Here is a 20,168-nt window from a genome sequence, read left to right on the forward strand (position 1 = left end):
GGCAGGCGGACAAGATGGCGGCGCCCGGCGGCGGGGCTGGCGGCGGCGGCGGGGCGCGGCTGGCCTAGGGGCCGGGGGTGGCGGCGGGGAGCGGCCGCGGGCGCCGGCTGTGGGCCGCGAGGTAACGGGGAAGGCTGAGGGGAGGTGGGGGGGAACGGCGGGGATCCGGCGCCGTTATGGGCCGGGGGGGGTTTGGCCCGGCGGCCCCGCTGTGATTCAGCAGCCGAGGGGAGGCCGCGGGGGGCTGTCGGGGGCCTGTGGTGGAGGGAGGGCAGCGGGGCGGCGAGGCGCTGCGTGTGCTCGGCCCCAGGGGAGCTGGCCGCCTCGGAAGCTCCCAGATCCCGGCGAAGAGGAGCAATCTTCCTTCCTCCAGCGCCCAAATCCTCGCCGGGGAGCCCCCAGGTTCTGTTCTGGGGGGTTGGAGGTCGGTGCGTGGCTTCCTCTTCCCCATCCCCCTCCTGATTTTGCATTTCCAATGTATTACTTCGAGTCGTTACGCGCTGGGGAGCCAAAGTCGTCTTCGCTCTATGGGTGGTAGCCCTCCGCATCTCTTTATGCTTATCGCTTATATCTAGCTCTTTTTCTACTTAACTATTCTCCTTTCGAATCTGGAAGAGGATCGTGTCTTCTGCATCTGAGATACAGACCTGCCATGGATGTGTATCCTGGTGTAAGAATGCTTTATTTTTGTAGCTTCTAACTTCTCGTGCCTTCTGTTCTCTTAGCTCACTGCCCTCTAGGAGTAAAACATTGAACTCTACTATGCGAGTATTTAATATAATTCAAGGGCTGTCTTTCTGATTTTTGATTAGCCCCAAATCTGCCATGTTAAGGGGAAGTTAGGATTTTTTTAAAAAGAAGTAAAAGAAATTATAATGGGTGGAAGTGAGTCATCACTTTATCAAGTGTTTTTATTCTTTCTATTATTTAAAAAGTCAAGACAGGATTAAAAAAAAGTGAAGTCTTACAGAATTCTTATGATTACTGTCTCATTAGAGCAGAGCTACGTAGGTGGACTCTGGCTCTTGGCTGTACAACTACTGTAGCTGTTGTCCGGGAGTCAGTAAAAATGTATTAATGTCAAGTATAAGTACTTTGAGGTGGATATTCCTAAATGACAAGTACTGTCAAGTTACAGAACAGCTCAGTTGTGACTGGTGATGTAACTTTGTGCTAACGACAGAAAGCATCAGCACCTTGGAAACTGTTCAGTGGTCGAGAGGCTTTTGTGGGAGTTTACTGGGGAGGAATCTTGCTCCAACTTGTGATGAAGGGCGTTAAGGAAAAAGAAGAAGAGGCGGTTCTGCAGTCAGCCAGACCTCTTCCTCTCCTTCCTTCCCTGGTCATCCTTGGATTGTGGGACTTTCTGTCCCGGTGCTGACACTCCTGCAGCATCTTGCTTCCTAGGGCTGACCCTGCAGATCTGGCATCTCTGAGTTTCAACGTTTATTTCAGCGGGGGGGAAACATTTTTGGCTGTGTCCTTTCTTTTCTCCCTACAGAACAGAGCTACTTGCATAGTGCTGCCACAGGGAAGGGAACAGGGCTGAGAAGGTATGTGTGGTAGCTGCTCAGTAGAGCTGGGCTAATGTGTGCCAGGCCTTATGCAGTACGGCTTTGGGTGAGTATCTGTGCTCTGCAGAACCGTGGTGGTGCTGCTGCCTAATGACTTCAGTTTTCTGTACACAGGGCTGTAATTTGCAAGTGACGGTGGTACTTTAGGTCACCGTTGCAATCGGGTGACTTAAACCTTTTAGGCAAAATTTTAATTTTCAGGATTGGGGAAAGAAAACATGTAATCTTTCAACTTTGTTTTTGCTGGCTCATGGTTTTGGTCTCAAACAAAACTGAAAGTGATTGCATCTTTCTCCTGTAATCTGCTGGATCTGGCCTGCAAGCTTGGTACGCTTTTTTTCTGTGAGTGTACTGTGGAGGAAAGGAATCTGGAAAGAAGTTGCTTCTACTAAGAGCAAAGGCTCAAGGTATGTCACATGAAAGCTGAAATGAAATTATCTGGACTTTGAAGTGAAAGCAAAGAAATCTTAGGTATAAGGTATATGAATGATTAAGGAATAAATATTAGTTTCTCTTTAATGAATTGAACTTCAATTTTCAGAATGTTTTAGAGAGTATATTGCCCAGCTGATTAGCTGGGAGATTATTTTTTTTTTAGTTTATGCTGATGGCTAGCAAAAATCTTAAGGATTAAAAATTATCAAAACTGTGCAGAATTGCTCCATCTCCTTTGTTCAGGTGGTGCCTTGCGGTACTGCTTATCCTAGAGACAAAAACTTCTAGTTAGGAGAACAGGAGTTAGGTTTCTGGACCAATCCAGCAGACCATGTCATCTAATGCTGTCACAGTGGCAGCCAGAACTGTTTTTGCTGGTGGCACAAGTGCTGTAATGCCACAGCAGGCATCACCTTACTCGTACTCCAGGTTTTCATTCTATAAGCTTATGGTGTTGTGTTGCTCCCACAAACTTTAGGGATTGATAATTCAAGTCATTAAATATTCTTGAAAATATCCAGTCACTATATCATAAGTGTTTGTCACCACCTTGTTCTTATTTTTTGAATGTTCTGATAAACTGATGTGTGAGAAATTCAGTTGTACTTATTAGACAGGAGCTTCTGTCCAGCCTTTTCTGGCATTATGTTTCTAACATAATCAGTGTCAGTCTCTTCTGCCATGAATTCCAGGGCTGAAGCTACAGAATCTTTCCCTGAAGGATCTTTACCGAAAGGCATTACTGTCTATTTAAAATTGATCGCTGTAATGCAAATCAATGACGGTGTGAAGGAGGTCTAGTGGAGCTGTAACTGAAAAATTCTGGAAGATGTTTCTGAAAATTGTTGATTAGAGGAAAAGGGTTGTTTACAGACTATAAATATTCTTCTTGTTTGAAAAAGTAGGTCTGCTAGATTGAGCTGTACTCCCTGCGTTGTCTGCTTGCTCTGATAACAAGGAAGGCATTGCTAATGATCTTGTAGCATGTACCACTCTGCGATCAATCACTGGGATTGCAGCTGGTCGATACAAGCCTGAGCTCACGGTTTTTCTGTGTTAACTGCCTAGGTGGGTAATCCTCTCTGGTATGCTAGTGCGTTGCTTAGTGCGTTGACCTTCTGACTTGGGTCAAATAAGCTTGGTTTCTGTGTCCCTAACGACCTTTTGCAGCCAGTGTAGTCTTGATTGAGGTCGTCTAAAAGAATCTGAACAATGCTGTTTTTCACTCTTAATCTCTTAAATGATCAGAGTTATTCCAAATCTTTCAAAAATCAAACTGAGCAAAGCGTTCTCTTAAATGTTAAGAAATATTCTTTCCTGTACTTGAGAATTTTGAAAGAACAGCTTCTGTGTCCAGACTTAGTTGTGTTTTGTATTCAAAAGGCTAAAAGCTCTTTCCAGCTTACTTGAAACCCTGGAGTGTATCAAAGGGGGAACAGCATATCATTGCTCCGACTTAGGTTTCAATCTTCTCTAGAAGGGAAAGAAGGTAGGTTAAAACGCCACGTTGCTTGAGCAACGTCACAGTTTCTATCTAACCAGCAGAGTTCAAATGGAAGTTCTCAGCCTGTAATTCTCTTAGCTGCATTTTGTCAGAAACACTGACACAGGTGTAATGTTTCACCTGGGCAAATCACAGAGCAGGAGTCTTGTTCAAGAAGCAGTCCATTCTTCAGCTGGAAGATGGTCTTATGTGTATGTACTTAAGCTACTGTTAAGGATTACTTAGGCTACTTAGCCAACTGTGGTTGATATTATGGAAACTAGTAATAGAGTAAATGATTCAGCTAGTCGTGAGATCCCAGTTAGTCTGGTCTGTGTTGCTGGAGGTCAGCGTTCATCACGGCTGTCTACTAGGTCATGTGAAAGAGTTGACTTAAGCCCTTTCCTAATGTTTGTATTTGTGCTTGTACAGTTTGACATCTCTGGGGTAGCTGCAGATGAAGTCATGACTGGTGAGATTTATTCCCTGAGCTTTGGAGGCTGGATTTCTAAGAGTCTGTTGCCAGTTGTGCTGCGTCAAGTGTAAGTGCTGTGCTTAATCTAGACATCGAGATGTGCTTTTATGTTGGATTTGATTTGCTTCATCAGCTCTGGGCTCTAAAATAAAATTAGGTTCTTAGTTTGTAAATGCTCTGTGAAGTAGTTAAAGGATATGTATTTCCTTATCTAATACAGCAAAGGTATCCTGGGTTCCACCCTAGTGACTAATACTGTCATGTGGTGTCCTTGCACAGTAACCTATAATACTTTGAAGTAGAAATATAGGCAGTACTTGTAGGGGATGGTATTTATATATGTAAAATCACTTAATTATCTGGAATAAAACTTCATGGTGAAAAAGGATAGAAAAGCTTTATGCTGTAACACAGTCTGAGAAAAGCATGTGTTCTTAATCTCATAATTATTAGGTCACCACAAGCAGTTTGCTGCCAGTCTGACTTCTTTAAAAGAAAAAAAAAAAGGTTATTGACTTTCATTTTGCTTACTATGTTCAAGATAGTGTATTTTTTTAAAAATGTGATTTTCAGAAAGTACCTTAAGGTCCTTTATGAGGAAGGGAGTTGATGTACCCCAAGTTGAGTTGGGGTTTTATGAACAAAAATGGATGGAAAAGTAATTCAAAATCACTCTGCACTTTGGGAGGAGTCATGAGCCATAAATATTGTGGGGAGCAGATTTCTGTATTTATTATATGTTTATGAAATCGGCGAGTTCCTGATAAACCAAGAGTAGTTATTAATCAAGCTGTAGTTCTGTCAGCGGTCATGGACTGTCAGGGCTCTATACCTGCAATTACTTTTGCAACTAAGCACTTAAATATTTGAAGTGTAATTTTCTAGATAATCTTCAAGATAATATCCTGAGGAATAATTTTAAGAAAATGTTTGGGGAAGAAAATTCTGTATCAAGTTTTAATCAGCCAATATTTGTGTTGCCATTTTGATAGGAGTAACTGTCAGACTTTGGAGTGAGGGGAGGTGCATTTCAGGATTCCTACAACTGATAGAGAGTCTCATGCTACAGCAAAACTAGCAAAAATGTCTGGCTCAGAAGTGCTAGGAGATGGTGGGATGCAAAATGCAATTACTTTGCATTACTTTCCAGTGAATGGTCTGTAAAAGAGCAGCTGCTAGATGCTAGTTGGTGTCTTGACAGAGGGCAGCTCTCAGTATCTGCAGTTAGAGGCTTTTTTCTTGTCTGTAGAAGGGAATTTAATGCATAATGTCTGTAACTTACCTGGAGTTCTTTGGATAGCTGGTAAAAAGCCCATGAATGCCCATAATATATTTCCAGACTGTTGAATGCCTGGGCTTATTGATGTGCATTTTTTGCAAAGCAAGTACCAATAGAAATGGTAAAAAGCTCGTTGCTTTTAAATAATGCTGTTCTATTTCTCTTTATGTGCAAAGGGAAAGCTAACAAATTCAAGTGAGGACATAAAAGCGATGCTCAGTGTTCCATAATCTTTTCAAACTGATGGTCTTCAATTGGAAAAGCCTTAACTGCAGCTTAAAGAACCCACAAGTATATGATGAGATACAAGGTAAATGAAGACAAATGTGAAGAAGCTGGTGGTGTCACAAGCAGCTGTGTGGTCTAAGCTGCTTTTGGAGCTGGGGATGAACTCCAGAAATGTGCCTTTGGGTGACGCAGTGGCTGTGACGCATCTACTCGTGTGACGTGCTAACACCATCCTTTTCATACCTGAACGTGCACATTGCACTTGCAAGAAGCGTAAGGAGGTATTCTTTGGGTCTTATGGTATTGGACTGAGGAAGAAATTCTGCTTCTGCCTACTCCCTCAAGGAAACAAATGCTTGAAATAGGCAGTATTTAGTGCAGGGATTTGGCTGTACTCTGTATAAACTGACTCCGCCTAGTAATGTAAAGGTCTTCTCTCTTCTCCTGCAAGCTGGGACAGAGCTTGTTTATCTGTTTTATTACAAGCCTTCTTCAAGGCGCATTTCTCCTGTAATTTGCTGTTACTGCAGGAATGTGAACATGATGCTTCTGTTCTGTCATTAGGCAGCACTGGATGTATCTTCTAAAGCTGTGTTGAATCAGACAAAGGTTAGAGAAGAGGCTGAGGCTGATTCTCAGGTGATGGGAGGATATCTAACATCCCAGTAGAGGAACAGTCAACACAAAGTCTTTTCACTTTTTTTTTTTTACAGGAAATCTTGCTGCTTTGTAATGGTAGCGATGGTCCAAAGAGATAGATCTGTGTGTCCCATATTGTTGCAGGTCTGGTAGACCTTTGGAGGAGAAAAGCTGAGGGCACTGCTGTTGGATGGGCATGTGGCAGTCTCATCCAGCAACCTACTCCAATCTAGTTATGTAGAAGTGAGGCTAGATTGCTGGAGCTGACTCAGATCTGTCAAAATGTCCTGAGAAAATGGAGCTAATGCATCTCCGAAGACTCCTTTTGCATGTAAAATGAGCTGTTTCTGTTTAGTTACTCCTTGCTTTAAGTGTTTCAGGGGTTGTGCTCATTAGCAATGCTTCTGAAGAAATGTCTAATAGACTGGAAAAAAAGTTTATACCACTGAGCAAGACTGGAGATGGTGTGTAACCAAACTGCAGGCTTAAATGAGTTGGAAATAGCAACTTAGAAATAAAGTTTGGAGTAAATATAGTTTAATGATATCAATCCGGAAGAATATCCTTAAGGCTTTTGTAGTAAGGTGGAAAACTGAGTAGGAGAGATTGGATACAGAAAATTGTCGATCAGAGATATTGGACCAAACCAGAGAGAATGCAGTGAGATTCTCGGGATAGCTGTGGATTTGGGAATCAGGAAATACAAGTTCTGCTCTGGCTTTGTTGTTGGCTGAGCTGGATGACTGTGGGCATATAGTTTTGTCTTTGTGCCTTGTTCCTCACCTGCAAAACTGGGATGGATTTTGCTCTGTGGCAAGTGTCTTGAAAACTGTTTTTGAAGTGTTGTGCAAGAACTAAGCTGTGCTGGTGGTTTAGGGGAATTTTGGCAAAATGGATTTTTGCTCAGGATAAAAGTTGTGAATGAGAGCTGTTTGTAAAAATGTGTTCAGCTGGTGGTGGTGTGAATGCCCCAGAGCCCTTCAGGCTTTGCCTGAAAGCAGAGTATTTCTGGGGTTATGGGTTCCTCTCCATTTCTCATTTCAGGTGAGCATGAAATTCTTGTTTGGTCTTCATGTGTGCTCTTGTCACTGGGAGGCTTGTAATTGCACATTTCTCACTTCCAGTACATTATGGGCTTCTGGATTTTGCTTTGCATATTTACGACTGAAGGATGATTGTGCATTTGCAGTGAGGTGTGGGCCCATGGTAAGCGTTAAACTCATCTGTTCAAGCTGCAGTGCTGAGAGGGCAAATTGAATTATTGTCTTAGAGAGAAAGCAGACCTCTCCAAGTTGGTTTTTAAGTGAAGAAATGTAAATCTTGCCTTAACTCCAGTTGTTTCTGTATTAGATGAGTGTCATGTGGATACAGGTTATTTTATGTTGCTTAGGGATGTGCTGGGTATTTTTTCCTGAATGTAGCAGGTGAATTTTCTGCAGCAGAGAGGGAGGGATTACACCTGTGGTTTGGAAAGTCTTTCTGAAGCAGCGTGTGAAGGTGAGTTCAGTGACTGGAGCATCACTGAAAAATGTCTGGGGTTTAGGTAGTTGCTCTGCTTTTTCTCAGAGGCTGAGGGCTGTTTGCATGTGTGTACGTCTTAGCTGTGAGCAAGCTCAGCTGTGGCAGTCGCATACATAGAGGGAACCTTGTTTAACAGATGTACTCACTCTTTGCCTCTTGCTCGTGGCTTCCTTTCCTGAGCTCTGTAGTTCATTGTTGGACTACAGGCTAAGCCTTATTGCCATTTAAACAGCCCTAAATAGAGTGGCCTTTGCTGTTTGGGAACTCCAAATCAGGAGACTGCAAGGAAGAAGTTTCTGTTTCAGGACTGGAGCACGATGCCTTCAGGGAGCTTAGGCCAATGAAGTTTTCTGATACACAGCAAGCAGCCCTTTGACTTGTCATATTCTATTTTTGTAATTAAACTGACCACTGTCGCTGAGGGCAAGCTCAGTTTGGCTGTGTAAAGCTAGATTTCTACTTCTCTATGCTAGACAAGCTTGCGAAAGACAACTTCCTGTGGTCTGTTCCCAGTTAATTCAGTTCCAGAAGTGTGGGCACCACCACTTTGCTGAGCCTGTTCTGGAGTCTGCTGCTGTTTTCATATGCCAAGAGTATGTATTTTTGATACCAGCTGATAATACTCTCGTCCCTGTGGGTTTTTAAAGAGCAAGACTGAATGTTCACTATGAATTTCAGTCTTCCCTGAAGCTAAAAAGCCTTTTCAAGAAACAATTAAGGTGTAAGTGCTCACTTTAAAACTATTTCCTGTTCGGTATGCTCAGTTATGCACCTATTCCATTTTTAATTGAAACTAGTGGAACTTCTTTAAAAGATGACTTCTGGGAGCAGAACTTAATTCAGTGTTGACTACTGATGATATTTCTATTCTGGACCACTTTTTAAACTGTCATTCAGCCCTGTTTGAACATGAAGGATATGAATATGGATATGAAGACAGGTACCTATGAGCTAACTGAGAGATGAAGCTGTGCCACTGACATGCTGATGTGTGGAAGAAGTGACGAAAACCCAAAAAAGTCAAGTCACTGTGTAAAGAATGTCACACCTGTAGAATTGGAGTTCACGTTTCTCTCGTAAGCTTAGCTTGCTGGCGTCTTGATAGCACTAATGAGGTGTGTTTTGAAAATCAGGCAGGTTTGGCATGATGTCAGTTCTGTGCAGTCACTTGGCAGAAAAGTGCTTTGGTAAGCACGCTCTGCCAGGTAACCTGCGACAAGCTCTTAGGTGCTTCAGTAATGGGAAACTTTCAGAACTTCTGCTCTTGTGCATCTCCAAGTGCACATTTGGTGAAAGAAAAACTTGCGTCCCAGTGGTGAGTACAAGTGTTTCTTCAAAAACAGACAGTGCAGAGCTTGGTGGCATCTTAAAATGCTGGCTTCTAAATTACAGGGAAGTTGTGTCCTCAGGACATGGCTCTTCTAGCTGAGAGAAGTGAGGTGTGTTAGTGGAAGAGAGGGATGTCAGGTGCCTGGGAATGTTCAGCAGTGTTAAACATGAGAGAGACCCTGTAGGGAGTGGGAGAAGGCTTCTGGTGGCCTGACGTGTTGAAACTGCTCGGGCTGAAGGTGCAGTCAGGATTTGAAGCAGTGGCTCCACACTGAGTTTGAAGTTTTAGCCCACATGCTACGGGCCAGGCAGAGTCATTTGTAGGTGGAATGGTTCATTTAAGACTGTGCTTTTTGTCAGTACCATACTGAGTTTTGTTGGGAAGATGCTGAGTGTGTGGTATGGGTGGGTAGTGCATGTGACTTGAGTTACCGATTTTAATCCTTATGCTCTCTAGTAGCCTAACACCGTTCCCGTTATTCTTGTACAGCACAATACACATGTATTTTGGCTCAGTTTGAATATAAGAAACGGCAACTGCTGTTTGACCTGCTAGCAGATTGCACGTTTTGGCTTTAAAATTTGTGTCCAACTTGATTTCTTGCTGGATTTTTTTGTCCGCTTTCAGTAACTCCATAAGAATTTGTTTCCCCAAATTAACCAGGACCATAACCAGCAATAAATTAAAGCTCAGAAGAAAAATGGTTTAACAAGGAGAAGGTAACAGTTACATAGCTTTATTTGAAATAGATTTTTAAGTAGTCATTTAATTGCTGTAGTGGTAAAAATGTCTTACATTCTAGTTAATGTTAAAAAAAGAGTAATTCATGTTCTGCTAAAAGAACACAAGTTACTTCTGCAATGAAATATTGGCCAGAATTCTTGTGTCAGTTCTGAGAGTAGGTTTTGTATTTGTATTGTCCACAGCATTGAACTTTTTTTTAGATTATATAAGACCAACTACTTTTCTATCTCTCTTGATCAAAGAACATAAGAAGAAAGCTTGAAACTGCACTTTTTTGATTAAAAAGGGACATCTGTTTAATGACAAAAGCTATTATGCTCTGTGATGTTGGCAGCATGTTGGCAATGTTTGTCTAGCTCTCTTCATTCATAACTGGGAAGAGTCTGCAGTATTAATAATACTCAAGTACTTCATAGTTGGCTTGTTGCATATTGAAATCTCATTGCAACAAGGACAGCAGCATTTTAATTAGCTTAAGCTGCTCTGGGTTCCAGACGTGCATTTTAAACATGTAGGGCGCTCCAGATTTTTTTTTCATGCGCCTTTACCAAAAGAGCAGAAGTGGGGCATTTTGGTGAAGCTGGTAGCTTGCTTTCTGGTTACTCTTCTTAACTTAGCAAATATTTCAATATAAGCAGTCTTTCTTCTCCAGTAAGTTAGCATCAAAAGTTAATATCCATACTTAAAAATGCTGTCCAAAACTTGAGATATATCACAGAATCCCAGGATGGTTTGGGTTGGAAGGGACCTTAAAGACCCTCTCCTTCCACCCCCTGCCATGGGCAGGGACCCCTCCCACCAGCCCAGGCTGCCCAAAGCCCCATCCAGCCTGGCCTTGGGCACTGCCAGGGATGGGGCAGCCACAGCTGCTCTGGGCAGCCTGGGCCAGGGCCTCGCCACCCTCTGAGGGAAGAATTTCCTCCTAATCGAATCTAAATCTCCCCTCTCTTAGTTTCAAGCCATTCCCCCTTGTCCTGTCACTGCACCCCCTGACACAGAGTCCCTCCCAGCTCTCCTGCAGCCCCCTTTAGGCACTGGCAGGCCGCTGTAAGGTTTCCCCGGAGCCTTCTCTCCTCCAGGCTGAACACCCCCAGCCCCCTCAGCCCATCCCCACAGCAGAGGTGCTCCAGCCCTCTGAGCATCATCGTGGCCTCTGGATCTGCTCCAACAGCTCCGTGTCCTTCTTGTGCTGGGGCCCCAGAGCTGGGTGCGGGGCTCCAGGTGGGGTCCCACGAGAGCAGAGCAGAGGGGGACAATCCCCTCCCTGCCCTGCTGCCCACGCTGTGTTGGTGTAGCCCAGGACACGGCTGGCTTGCTGGGCTGCCGGTGCACATCTGCAAATGTTAGTCTTGTTTCTGTTGTGTCTTGAGGAGGGGAAGATGGCCCTTCTCTTTCTAGTTTACTGCCTTTTTCCTGGTGATATCGCAACCTCTCCAGATTAGTGAGGCTGACCTTCTAAAGAACCAACAATAACAGAAATAACCCCTTTTTCTATGCTTTACTGTTTAGATGATCGTCAAGTCAGAAGTAGGAGCTACACTCGAGTTCCCATCTGCTCTTGGCCTGGATGGAACCTGAACTGTCCCCTTACTGCCCGGGTTGGTAGTCAGGCCCGCCTGTTGTTTGCAGATGGCTTTTTCTTGTGGCAGGCTCTTTGGGAAAGAGTCCATTTTAAAAAGGTCACCTGTTTGTTTGCGTAGTTAAATATGAACTTAGAATTGGTGCATTTCCCATACACTTCTTTGGCAAAACACTCTGGCCAAAGGAAAAGCTTGTGCTGATCTGCTTTCACCACAGGGCTGTACATAAGGCATTTTTAGTTTTCTTATGCTCTTGCTAATGAAACCGGCTGTTGTAGAGGCTTGTGGGGTTTGCGAGCCTCAACTTGGCTGGAAACTTGTGTGGCTGATAAGCAATTCGGTGATGGGAAAAACTAGTGCATCAGTGTACTGCATCTCCTCAGCCGTTGTAGGGTTTTCTCTTGTTTTTGGGTGAAATTTAGGGCAGATTGCTATGTGGCGAAGTAAGATCAGGATGTTAACAGAAGAGTAGGACTGTCTGTTATCAGGTAAGAGCATTAAATCCTTAACCAGTTCAAACAGTATGCGCTTCTATCGAGTGCAGTGTGTTTAATGAGCGAAGTGGGACACTCCATGAGGAGAGCCACATAACTACAGCTGTCTGACATTAATGCAACGAATCCATATGGGGCAACAAATGGGAGCTGCAGCGTGTGGAAATCACACAATTGTCTTCCGCTTTAACTTCCCGTTGATTGATGCATGCTGAAGCAGAAGGTCTAATTGCACGCTCTGTCACATTAAACAAGTGCACAGCTTGAAGAATCAATTTCTCCTAGTGTCTGTCCCTGCTAGGAAGATATCGTTCCACAGCTGTATGTGGAGCCCCTTAATGGATGTTACTGCCATCGCTAAAGAGCCTTGTCTGGTAATTCGGCGATGCGATGTGCGGATAGCCCTGCTCCTCGGGGGATCTTTTCTGCCCGTCCTTCCCATTTATGGGAAATGTGTTCTGAAAGCCCTGCCCTATTGGCTCCTGTCCCTCTGCCCCTCAATCACGGCACTGAAAATAGCAAACGGAATTAATTTGATGTTATGGGCTGTCTTTCAAAACGTAGATCTCTCTTCAGAGTGCTTGGGTGTGTACGCAGCATGGCTGTCTCATCCCTGCCTCCCTACACCTCCTACTGCGGTCGTTGCAATCCCTGCTTTGCCTTTCGTTAGCTGCAGGACGGCCACTTGTATCCAGTAAGTCATTAGCTTTGTTTTAAATCATGGCCATTGAAAATCAAACACCGGGATGGAGTTTGCGTTTGCTTCAAGGAGGGTCTGGTTTGTGCTCAATGATTTTAAAATAGAACAAGAACTGTAATGTACCTTATCGCCTGGCTTCAAGTAGCACTTGAAGGAATTACTGTTGATATGCTTCAGAGTTTCCTTCCATTAAGACTAGTAAAAGTGACGCTTTTTTTTTAACCGTAGGGGATGTGGTTATGATATGTCAAATCCAGTTTTACAGTGAATTTATCCAAAGAGCTGTCACTAGCAGCTTGATGCCCTTATACTTCATAAAAAGGGAGCACTTCTCTGCAGCCTGCTGGGCTCGTGGTTTGCAGAGCTGTTAGAGGGGCAAAGCAAAAACACTTGCTGTGGATTTGGGGTGATGTCATCTCTTTGGAGACTGCAGTGCCTGAAAACAGGACCTGTTGTGTGCTGTGCTGAACAGCAGGTCAGTTTTTACTCTAATACTCAGATCTTGTTCTGTCCTGGCAACAGGCACAGCCTCTGTGTGTATGTGCTGTGGACGGCTATATGGAGAGTCCTGACATTGGTCGTAGCCTTTCCCTTGTGCTGAAATTAGTAGGTGCAGTACAACTTTTAAAATGTTGTCTAAAACTGGCGTCTTATGTAACATCGATATGCCAGTCACTTTAATCAAACTTTTTGCTTTCTCAGTGTAAAATCACTGCTGAGCTGATCAAAGTGATCTATGCAGAATAAAAGTGATCTTTTTGATCTTTGTCTTTTTATAGTTTCTCTTCAAAACCTGAAGATGTCCTGATTGTTTGTGGTCAGATATGGTAAATGGCAGCAGGTGGATTGCCTTAACTTGGGTAATATCAATACCTCAGAGACTGGTTGTGAAGATGGTTCAGGTGCATGTAACTTCAGAGGCTGAGCTTGTGTTTATTGGCTCTTATTACAGGGTCTGGGTCTGAAGTGATGCGCGGAGCCTCTTGGTATCATCACTTCCAAATGTTCCAGGGCCAGTTGTGCCTTTTCTTTCATCTTGTTCTTCAAAGCATCTCAGTGCTGTCCCTTCAATCCTATTCAGCTTGGCACCATCTCTTTGTGCTGGTTGCTTCTGTCATCAGTTTTGGCTTGGCACTTCTTTGCTTCTGCATCTTCCTGTTTTCTCTGCTTATTTCTCCTTCTGTCCCTCAGTCTCTGGGCTCTACTACACTGTGTCTCTGGTTGTATGGCTTTAAGACTGTTGTCTCAGGGTAATTAAGTAAAAGGTGGGCTTTTACTCTCCTCCCTGTATGTTCATACTAGGCTGCTGATGTTAAAATTACTTACAACTTTCAGGCACCCCTAGCCCTAATCCCCTTTCCAAAGGGTTAGCCAGAACCACGAATTAGGGGACGGGGCTAAGGAGGTCTGTGATTACAGAAGAAAGCTTGGAGGTGGCTGCAAGAAGACCTAGAAATATGGAACCAGGTTGTTTCTCTAGTCCAGGAAGGGTGTTGAAAAACTCTACGTAGAGTAGGCTTTCTGCCAGTTTAAAATGCACAGTGAAGCATCAAAGCACAAATGCCCTTTAGCATCTTGTTCTGGTGTCTGGAGATCCAAGGGCTGCAGGCACCCCTGAGCTGGTTTGGAGGATGGCTTTAGGAGCAAACCCTTCAAATCTCCAAAAGAGCAGCCCCAAAGGTGAGCAAGCCATTACTGTCCACTGTAACAGCTTTGACCCAGCCTGAATAGCCTATCAAATCTCATTACTCAGAAGACACTGGTTTAATTAACCCCCTTTAGAAAGGAGGTGACGAAATGTGGCTGGCAGCCTGTGCCAGCATTCCTGCCTGCAGTGTTCCACAAGGCTGTTCGCTGACGGTGCGGGCTCGGGGAATGGCCTCTGGCTGAGTATTCGCTCATGGTGCATTAGGAAGAGCTAGTGAGATTTAAACTGGAATGCTACTTGAATCTAAAGTGTGACTGTATCTCTGTGGATAGTGCAGTTTTATGATAGCTTGCTGTTAATGTGCCCTAGCTAGTTCTATAGCTCAAAAATAAGGTGTTGCATGTGGCAGAATAATTGTTTTTCCTGCTGCACTTTGAAGCTAATGCCAGGTGCTTGGTCTCCTCTAGGATTTTACTACAGGACTGCCAACAAAAGAAAGATACTTAGTGCTTATGTGGGTATTTCTGCATACAGGGCACATCCAAGGCTTTATGTAGCCCCAGCCTGATACGACTGCGAAACTCCCTGAATGCTAGAGCTGCGCATCTTTGGTTCTGTGGGACTTGTACACGCTGCTGTTCATGTCCCTGGAGTGAACTGATAACATCGCGCTAACCCGGTGTTCAGTTAGCTAAGATCAGCGTGTGGGAAACTTACTATGTCCTTGCAGCAGCCTGCTGAAGAGGGGATATCAATTTTCACTTTAAAAAATGATCCCTTGGGATTTTCCTTTCATTGTTCCTTATATTCGTACATTCTGGAGTGAATTGCTTCTGATAAAAGAGGCAGGCAGCGTAAACTGTACTGCCTTTGGGTAACTGAGTGAGGAAGCTACTTCCTCTCTCTGCATCACAAGTTTTAAACTCCTTTTGTAAAGGAGCACTTGGCTTTCAGTCTGAGGTAGCAGCTAGAAGAAAGCAGAGTTGGGAGGAATGCAAGGAAGTGCGTAGAGACCTGTCCCCAGTTCGCTGTGGATGACGGCTGGACGCGGCACATGCTTGCAGTACATGAAGACTGTGTGGCTTCACAGGTGGCCTGGCTGTCTCAGTAGCAGCAGATAAAGTTGACATCTTAATTGCTAATCCACAGAGATCTGATGGAGCAGCAGCTTGCCTGACCCTGTGATCCGGGCCCGAAAGGTGCAGGTGGTTTCATGCTCTGTAGTCTGATCCCCTCGGCAGTGCTGTGACCAGTGAAACCCTTTCAGCTCCAGTAGTTCATGTACAACTGTACCGGCTGGTCTTGTGGCTTTGCCCTTGGCCTTCTCAAATGCCCTTTGAGAGGCAAACTCAGCACTGTTTCATCTCCTTCCCTCTTTGAAGGCTCCATGTGTTGTTTCTGTCCAAGAAGCAGCTGTCGGCTGGTGCCAAAGCCAGCTTGCTGGCCAAGAGCAGCGCTGTGGGGCATAAGGACAATACTGAGAGAGAGAGTGAGGTGTGCAGCAAGGAACCTGACAAACGCCAAGCAGAGCGGTGTGCAGCTGGAGCTGCCCAGCATGACTCACTTCCCCACAGCCTAGCGTCTGCTTGCTTTGCTTCAGGAAGTTGGGCTGCATCCGGGTAAATCTTGCAGCTTTGTCTGTGTTAATTCCCAGTAGCCGCTGGTGTTGATTGAGCTATTGACTGCGATGTAATGTTGAAAGGGACCTTTGCCTAGAAAAAGGTAGTTTCCAAAAGTACTTGAAACCATCTCTTCCTGATCCCCAACACGTCAGCTGCTGCCGGGAGGGACAGTGAAGCTGTCTGTGTGGTCCTAGGCTCTGGAGACCCTTCCTTGAAGGTGACATTTGCAGCTGGAATCCGTAACAGAAACGCTGAGGCTGAAGAATGAGACCTCATTTGGGGAGTGATGGGTTTGGAAGTTAGATCTGCTCCAAATTGTGCTTTGAGCACTGACAGCTGCAGGTGGGGGTGTAGCAGATAATTTCATGGGTTTGAAGATTGCCTGTTGGGCAGGGCAGGCTACCAGCTGGAGGGCTTCAGAAACAAAGGGCAACTCTGAGGTTTTGTTATGCATAATGTCAAAGGGGGGCTTATAGATGGAGTTAATGAGGGAAATGTGCTGTGGTGTTTTAAGGAAGATCTTATGATGCTCTTGTATCTGCTTTAGCTGCTAGACAAGGCTACTGAACATGCCACAAGCATCCTGGAGTGGGGTTTCAGCTGACTGCTCAACAAATACTCCGTAGCTCGCTCTAGTTTCAAAACAGCTCTCTTCTCAGGATAACCCTGAGAAGGCCCTCTGTGTTAAAAGCTGCCTGAATAATTGTGTGTTTAACATCTTAGCCATGTAGGATTTGCACTAACTTCTCAAATTAAAAAAAAAAAAAGTTGATGATTGAATTCTGTGGTTGCTGGATGAAGACTCTGGTTAGCATTGTTTCCTTGTGCATATCCGAAATCTTGAGGTCTTCCTACCAGTCACTGTGTACCAGCATTGTGTATTGTTATCTGTGTACTACCCAGCACGTCTAGACAAGTGCCATGCTGGCTGTGCATACCCAATATCATAGTATCCCTTTTTAGAGCAACGGGGATTAAACTGAAGAGGATCAGTGTGGTATTTCCAGTAGGAAGGGCTATTGATGCCAGGGGAGGCAGGATGTGGGCTGGGAAGGAGCAGACTCAGAGTGCTGTGATCTACAACCTGGTCTTTCTAATCAGCCTGGCTGCTTCTTGGCTATTTGTGGTTTTATTTTCTTGGCCACTTGGATTGTCAGACCCTGAGCAAAGTTATTTATTCACTCCATCAATTCTTGGTGCTATAAAATCCATTTTGCTGTCTGTCTTTGCAACAGGATAAACATAGCAAGTGTCAGCAACGTGTCCCGTACGACAGAGATAAGACTGTGGAACCACATAGACTTATGCAATGCTATATGTATTAAGTTGCTAAATGTATCTTAAAATGTTTTTCAGGTTCTAAATGGCTTCTAAGAAGTTGGGATCCGACTCTCATGGTAAGTGGAATTTGGTATCCTTGTCCTTTCAATAGGATGAATCTTACTGTTGCTGCTGAGTAATGTCCCGACCATCGAGACTAGTCTGTTCAGCCCGACTGGCTTTTTTGTTAGGAACAAAGTGCCTTGGCTTCCTTCTTGCATAGTTGCTTGCTGATGTTGTGCTCATTCTCTAGTTAAAATGAAGTTTAAGCCTTTGACTATTCTCCCATCATCCCTGCCCCTCACTCATGGCAGGATAATACCTCCCCAGCAACCCCCTTCAAAATCAAAGCTGAATTGCAGTTTTGGTGCTTATGTCATGCTTGCTGAAGCAGATGCTAGATCTGCAGCCTTTTCCTATGAAGGTCAGGTGAGAAGCTGGATTGCAAGTCAAGCTTTTAATATATCAATGGGTTGCTTTTTGCTCAGCAATGAATTTATTCCTAAATTGGACTTACCTGGCTTAGTAGCTAACAGGCGAGTGATCTCTTACATCTAAGATGTGTAATGTCATGCAGATGGCTGGTGTCATAAGAATTATGTGCTGCAACGCATGTTTCTTTTAGAAAATGGGGTATAAATGTGAGAGGACTTATTTCCTTGAAGCTCTTTTTTTTGTGTGTAGATTCTTAAAATGAGTTATCAATTAAAGCTATGATGGGTGGCTCAAATGAAATTTCTAAAAATCAGTGTATTAAATAACAGAAAACCTTTAATTGCTTTGCTTAAACATGGTACCATTGAAACAGTGGGTTGGCTGTTAGTTTGTATATGTTGGTGTTGCTTTTTATATTGAATTTACTGTTAGAAGACAATGAGTCTTTATCTATTTGACTATTCAGGCAGTAAGTTCATGCATTTAAAAAAAGTGAAGGATTCTTTAGTTTCTGGGTCAGTTTTTAAGTTTTCATGGACTAGTACTGCTGTGATTGGGCTGAATGCTATGACCATCCATGTTTCGCTTCAGAAACACTTTTTAACTGTCCTAAAACAGTTGGTGTCTCTTAACACATGCTTGGTGTTTTTGTAGCAGGATTGTATTCGAGATGAGGTTATAGCAGTGTATTAGAAAATTATCATAACTGGGAAGAAACAAGAAGGTTTTTATTCCTTAGTCTAGATGCTGAGGTTAAACTGACAGCCGTCAGTTCAGCTCATCTAGTCTGGGTGTGCTTAGTTTTTTACTGTCCCAAAACGAGGAATGTTGCTCTATAAATACTGCAGTGTGTGCTCTATGGCTAGTGTGTATTTCAGGCAAACAAGAAGGCTGTGGAAGGGGAGGTGTCTCCCACTTACTGTGTCAGTAGGTCTAATAAGACAAGTATTTGTGTACTGAGCAATTTGGGCTGTGAGAATGGTGCAAAGAGGTAATCGTGCTTGGCTTGCATGCTTGGATCATCCCAGTTAGAGCAGGACTCGTACTAGTGGGACTAACCGGGGTATGGCAGCAGCAGCAGTCAAGCTGGACTCTGAGCATTTAGGTGATAAGGCTGTCTCTGACCTGGCTGTGATGTAAGTGTAAGCACAAAGGCTGCCACAATTGCTACTTCTGCATAAGCACAGACTGTTGTGTCCAAGTTCTCACACTGCCAGCTCAAATACTGTTTGGATGTCATGGTGTTGGTGGACAGCGAGGTGCAGTTTGGATGCTGTGCTTTGTACTGCTTCTTAGTAAGGACCAGTGAAAATACTATTATATTCTGCCTGGAGCGCTCTTTTGTTTTGTTAGTATGGGTGCCGTGTAGGTTGTTCAGCCTGAGGGTGTTGGGGCTAGAGAAAATGCCCTCTGTGTCCCAACAGGGCTCTGGGACCAGCCAACACAGTGCATAGTATGAGAGCTCAACTGATGACAGCACATAAACATTTGACTCCAAATTAACAGGATATTCCTGTTTTCAAGAGCTGCTTGTCCTCTTGAAGCTTGTGGCTGCGTTGTTGTAGATGAGTCAACAGTGAAGGAGCACAAATAGTACTTAAACTGTCATCCAAGTATGAAAATGGGTCACATAAAAATGGCAAGTCACAGCTCACTGAGCAAGAGGTTAGTCACCAAACATCTCACATTGCCACTAATGTCTTGTCGGATCTGTAGCATTCGGAGCAAAGTTACAAACGATTACCAGACAAACACTTGAAATTGCTGTTATACACAGTCAAAAACCTTGCCTGTAAATCCAAAAGCTTAGACCAGTTCTTCTAGAAACTACAATTTATGTTATGGATTTTCTCACACTTCTTCAGAGCAGCTCATGGAAAACAAACCTTTAGTCTGGCTTCTCAGTGGAGCTTGAGTTGTTGGTGGTTCTGCCTAGTGAGTTTGCAGGGTGCCTGAAGAGCTTTTGTCCTAAACCACTTTATAAATGCTACATGTAAATGATAAATGTAAAGCACAAATGGAGGACCATGAGGAGTCTGTGGCCTCTCACTGGAGCGATCACAAACAAGTAAGACTGGATCTGGTTAGATTGCCATGTTTAAAAAGTCAGAATTGCTATTCTGAATGTTCTTGAGCTATTCCACTGTTTTGGTTAAAGCAGATCTGGGCTTTGGGCTACTTTGTCCTTGTGACCATTTCTATCCAAATGTTACTTTCCACTTGTATGCCAAAACTGTTCTTTTTTGTTGTTCCTCTCCCTTAGCTGCTCTAGAGCTGGACCATTTTAAAACTTGTTTTGAATACGATAAACCAATGGCTTCTTCTATAGGGGCATAACAGAACACAACATTCAGGAGAGCTTCAGATTCTGGTTGTGTAGGCATGGTGTTGTCATGAGGGAAGCTAAGATGCTGGGATTTTAACTTCAAAATCTGTTCAGCTATTGCGGCGTTGTAAAATGTAGTTACGGGCTAGAATATTCTTTTTAAAAGAACAAAACTGAAGCAATGGAGTCCGGGCATATTCAATGTGTTTCTTACCTCACAACTTCCTTTGTATTGGGTCACATTGTGTGGTTGGGGCAGCAGAGAAAGAGTAGCTGCCAAATACAGAAACATGAGGCTTAACTGAATGCATTAAATTTGTAGGGTTTTTAATACA

General features: G+C 43.9%; 1 protein-coding gene across 6 annotated transcripts in view; it reads left to right on the forward strand.

Moving 5' to 3' along the window:
• UBAP1 (ubiquitin associated protein 1) overlaps positions 1–20,168 on the forward strand; it is a 33,202-nt gene continuing 13,034 nt past the window's right edge. Inside the window, exons 1-4 of one of the 6 annotated variants that reach the window (XM_048048532.2) lie at positions 2,054–3,077; positions 3,925–4,034; positions 5,423–5,556; positions 17,109–17,149. In XM_048048532.2, coding sequence (XP_047904489.1) covers positions 17,116–17,149 — 34 coding nt within the window. In that variant the 5' untranslated portion in view covers positions 2,054–3,077; positions 3,925–4,034; positions 5,423–5,556; positions 17,109–17,115. Of the gene's footprint in view, positions 128–2,053; positions 3,078–3,924; positions 4,035–4,100; positions 5,557–11,283; positions 11,307–17,107; positions 17,150–20,168 lie in introns of those variants that run through there. The other 5 variants (XM_066988891.1, XM_066988888.1, XM_066988889.1 and 2 more) reach the window with 5 other exon arrangements.

This window comes from Anser cygnoides, chromosome Z (assembly GCF_040182565.1).
Source record: "Anser cygnoides isolate HZ-2024a breed goose chromosome Z, Taihu_goose_T2T_genome, whole genome shotgun sequence".
Classification (NCBI taxonomy): Eukaryota; Metazoa; Chordata; class Aves; order Anseriformes; family Anatidae; genus Anser; species Anser cygnoides.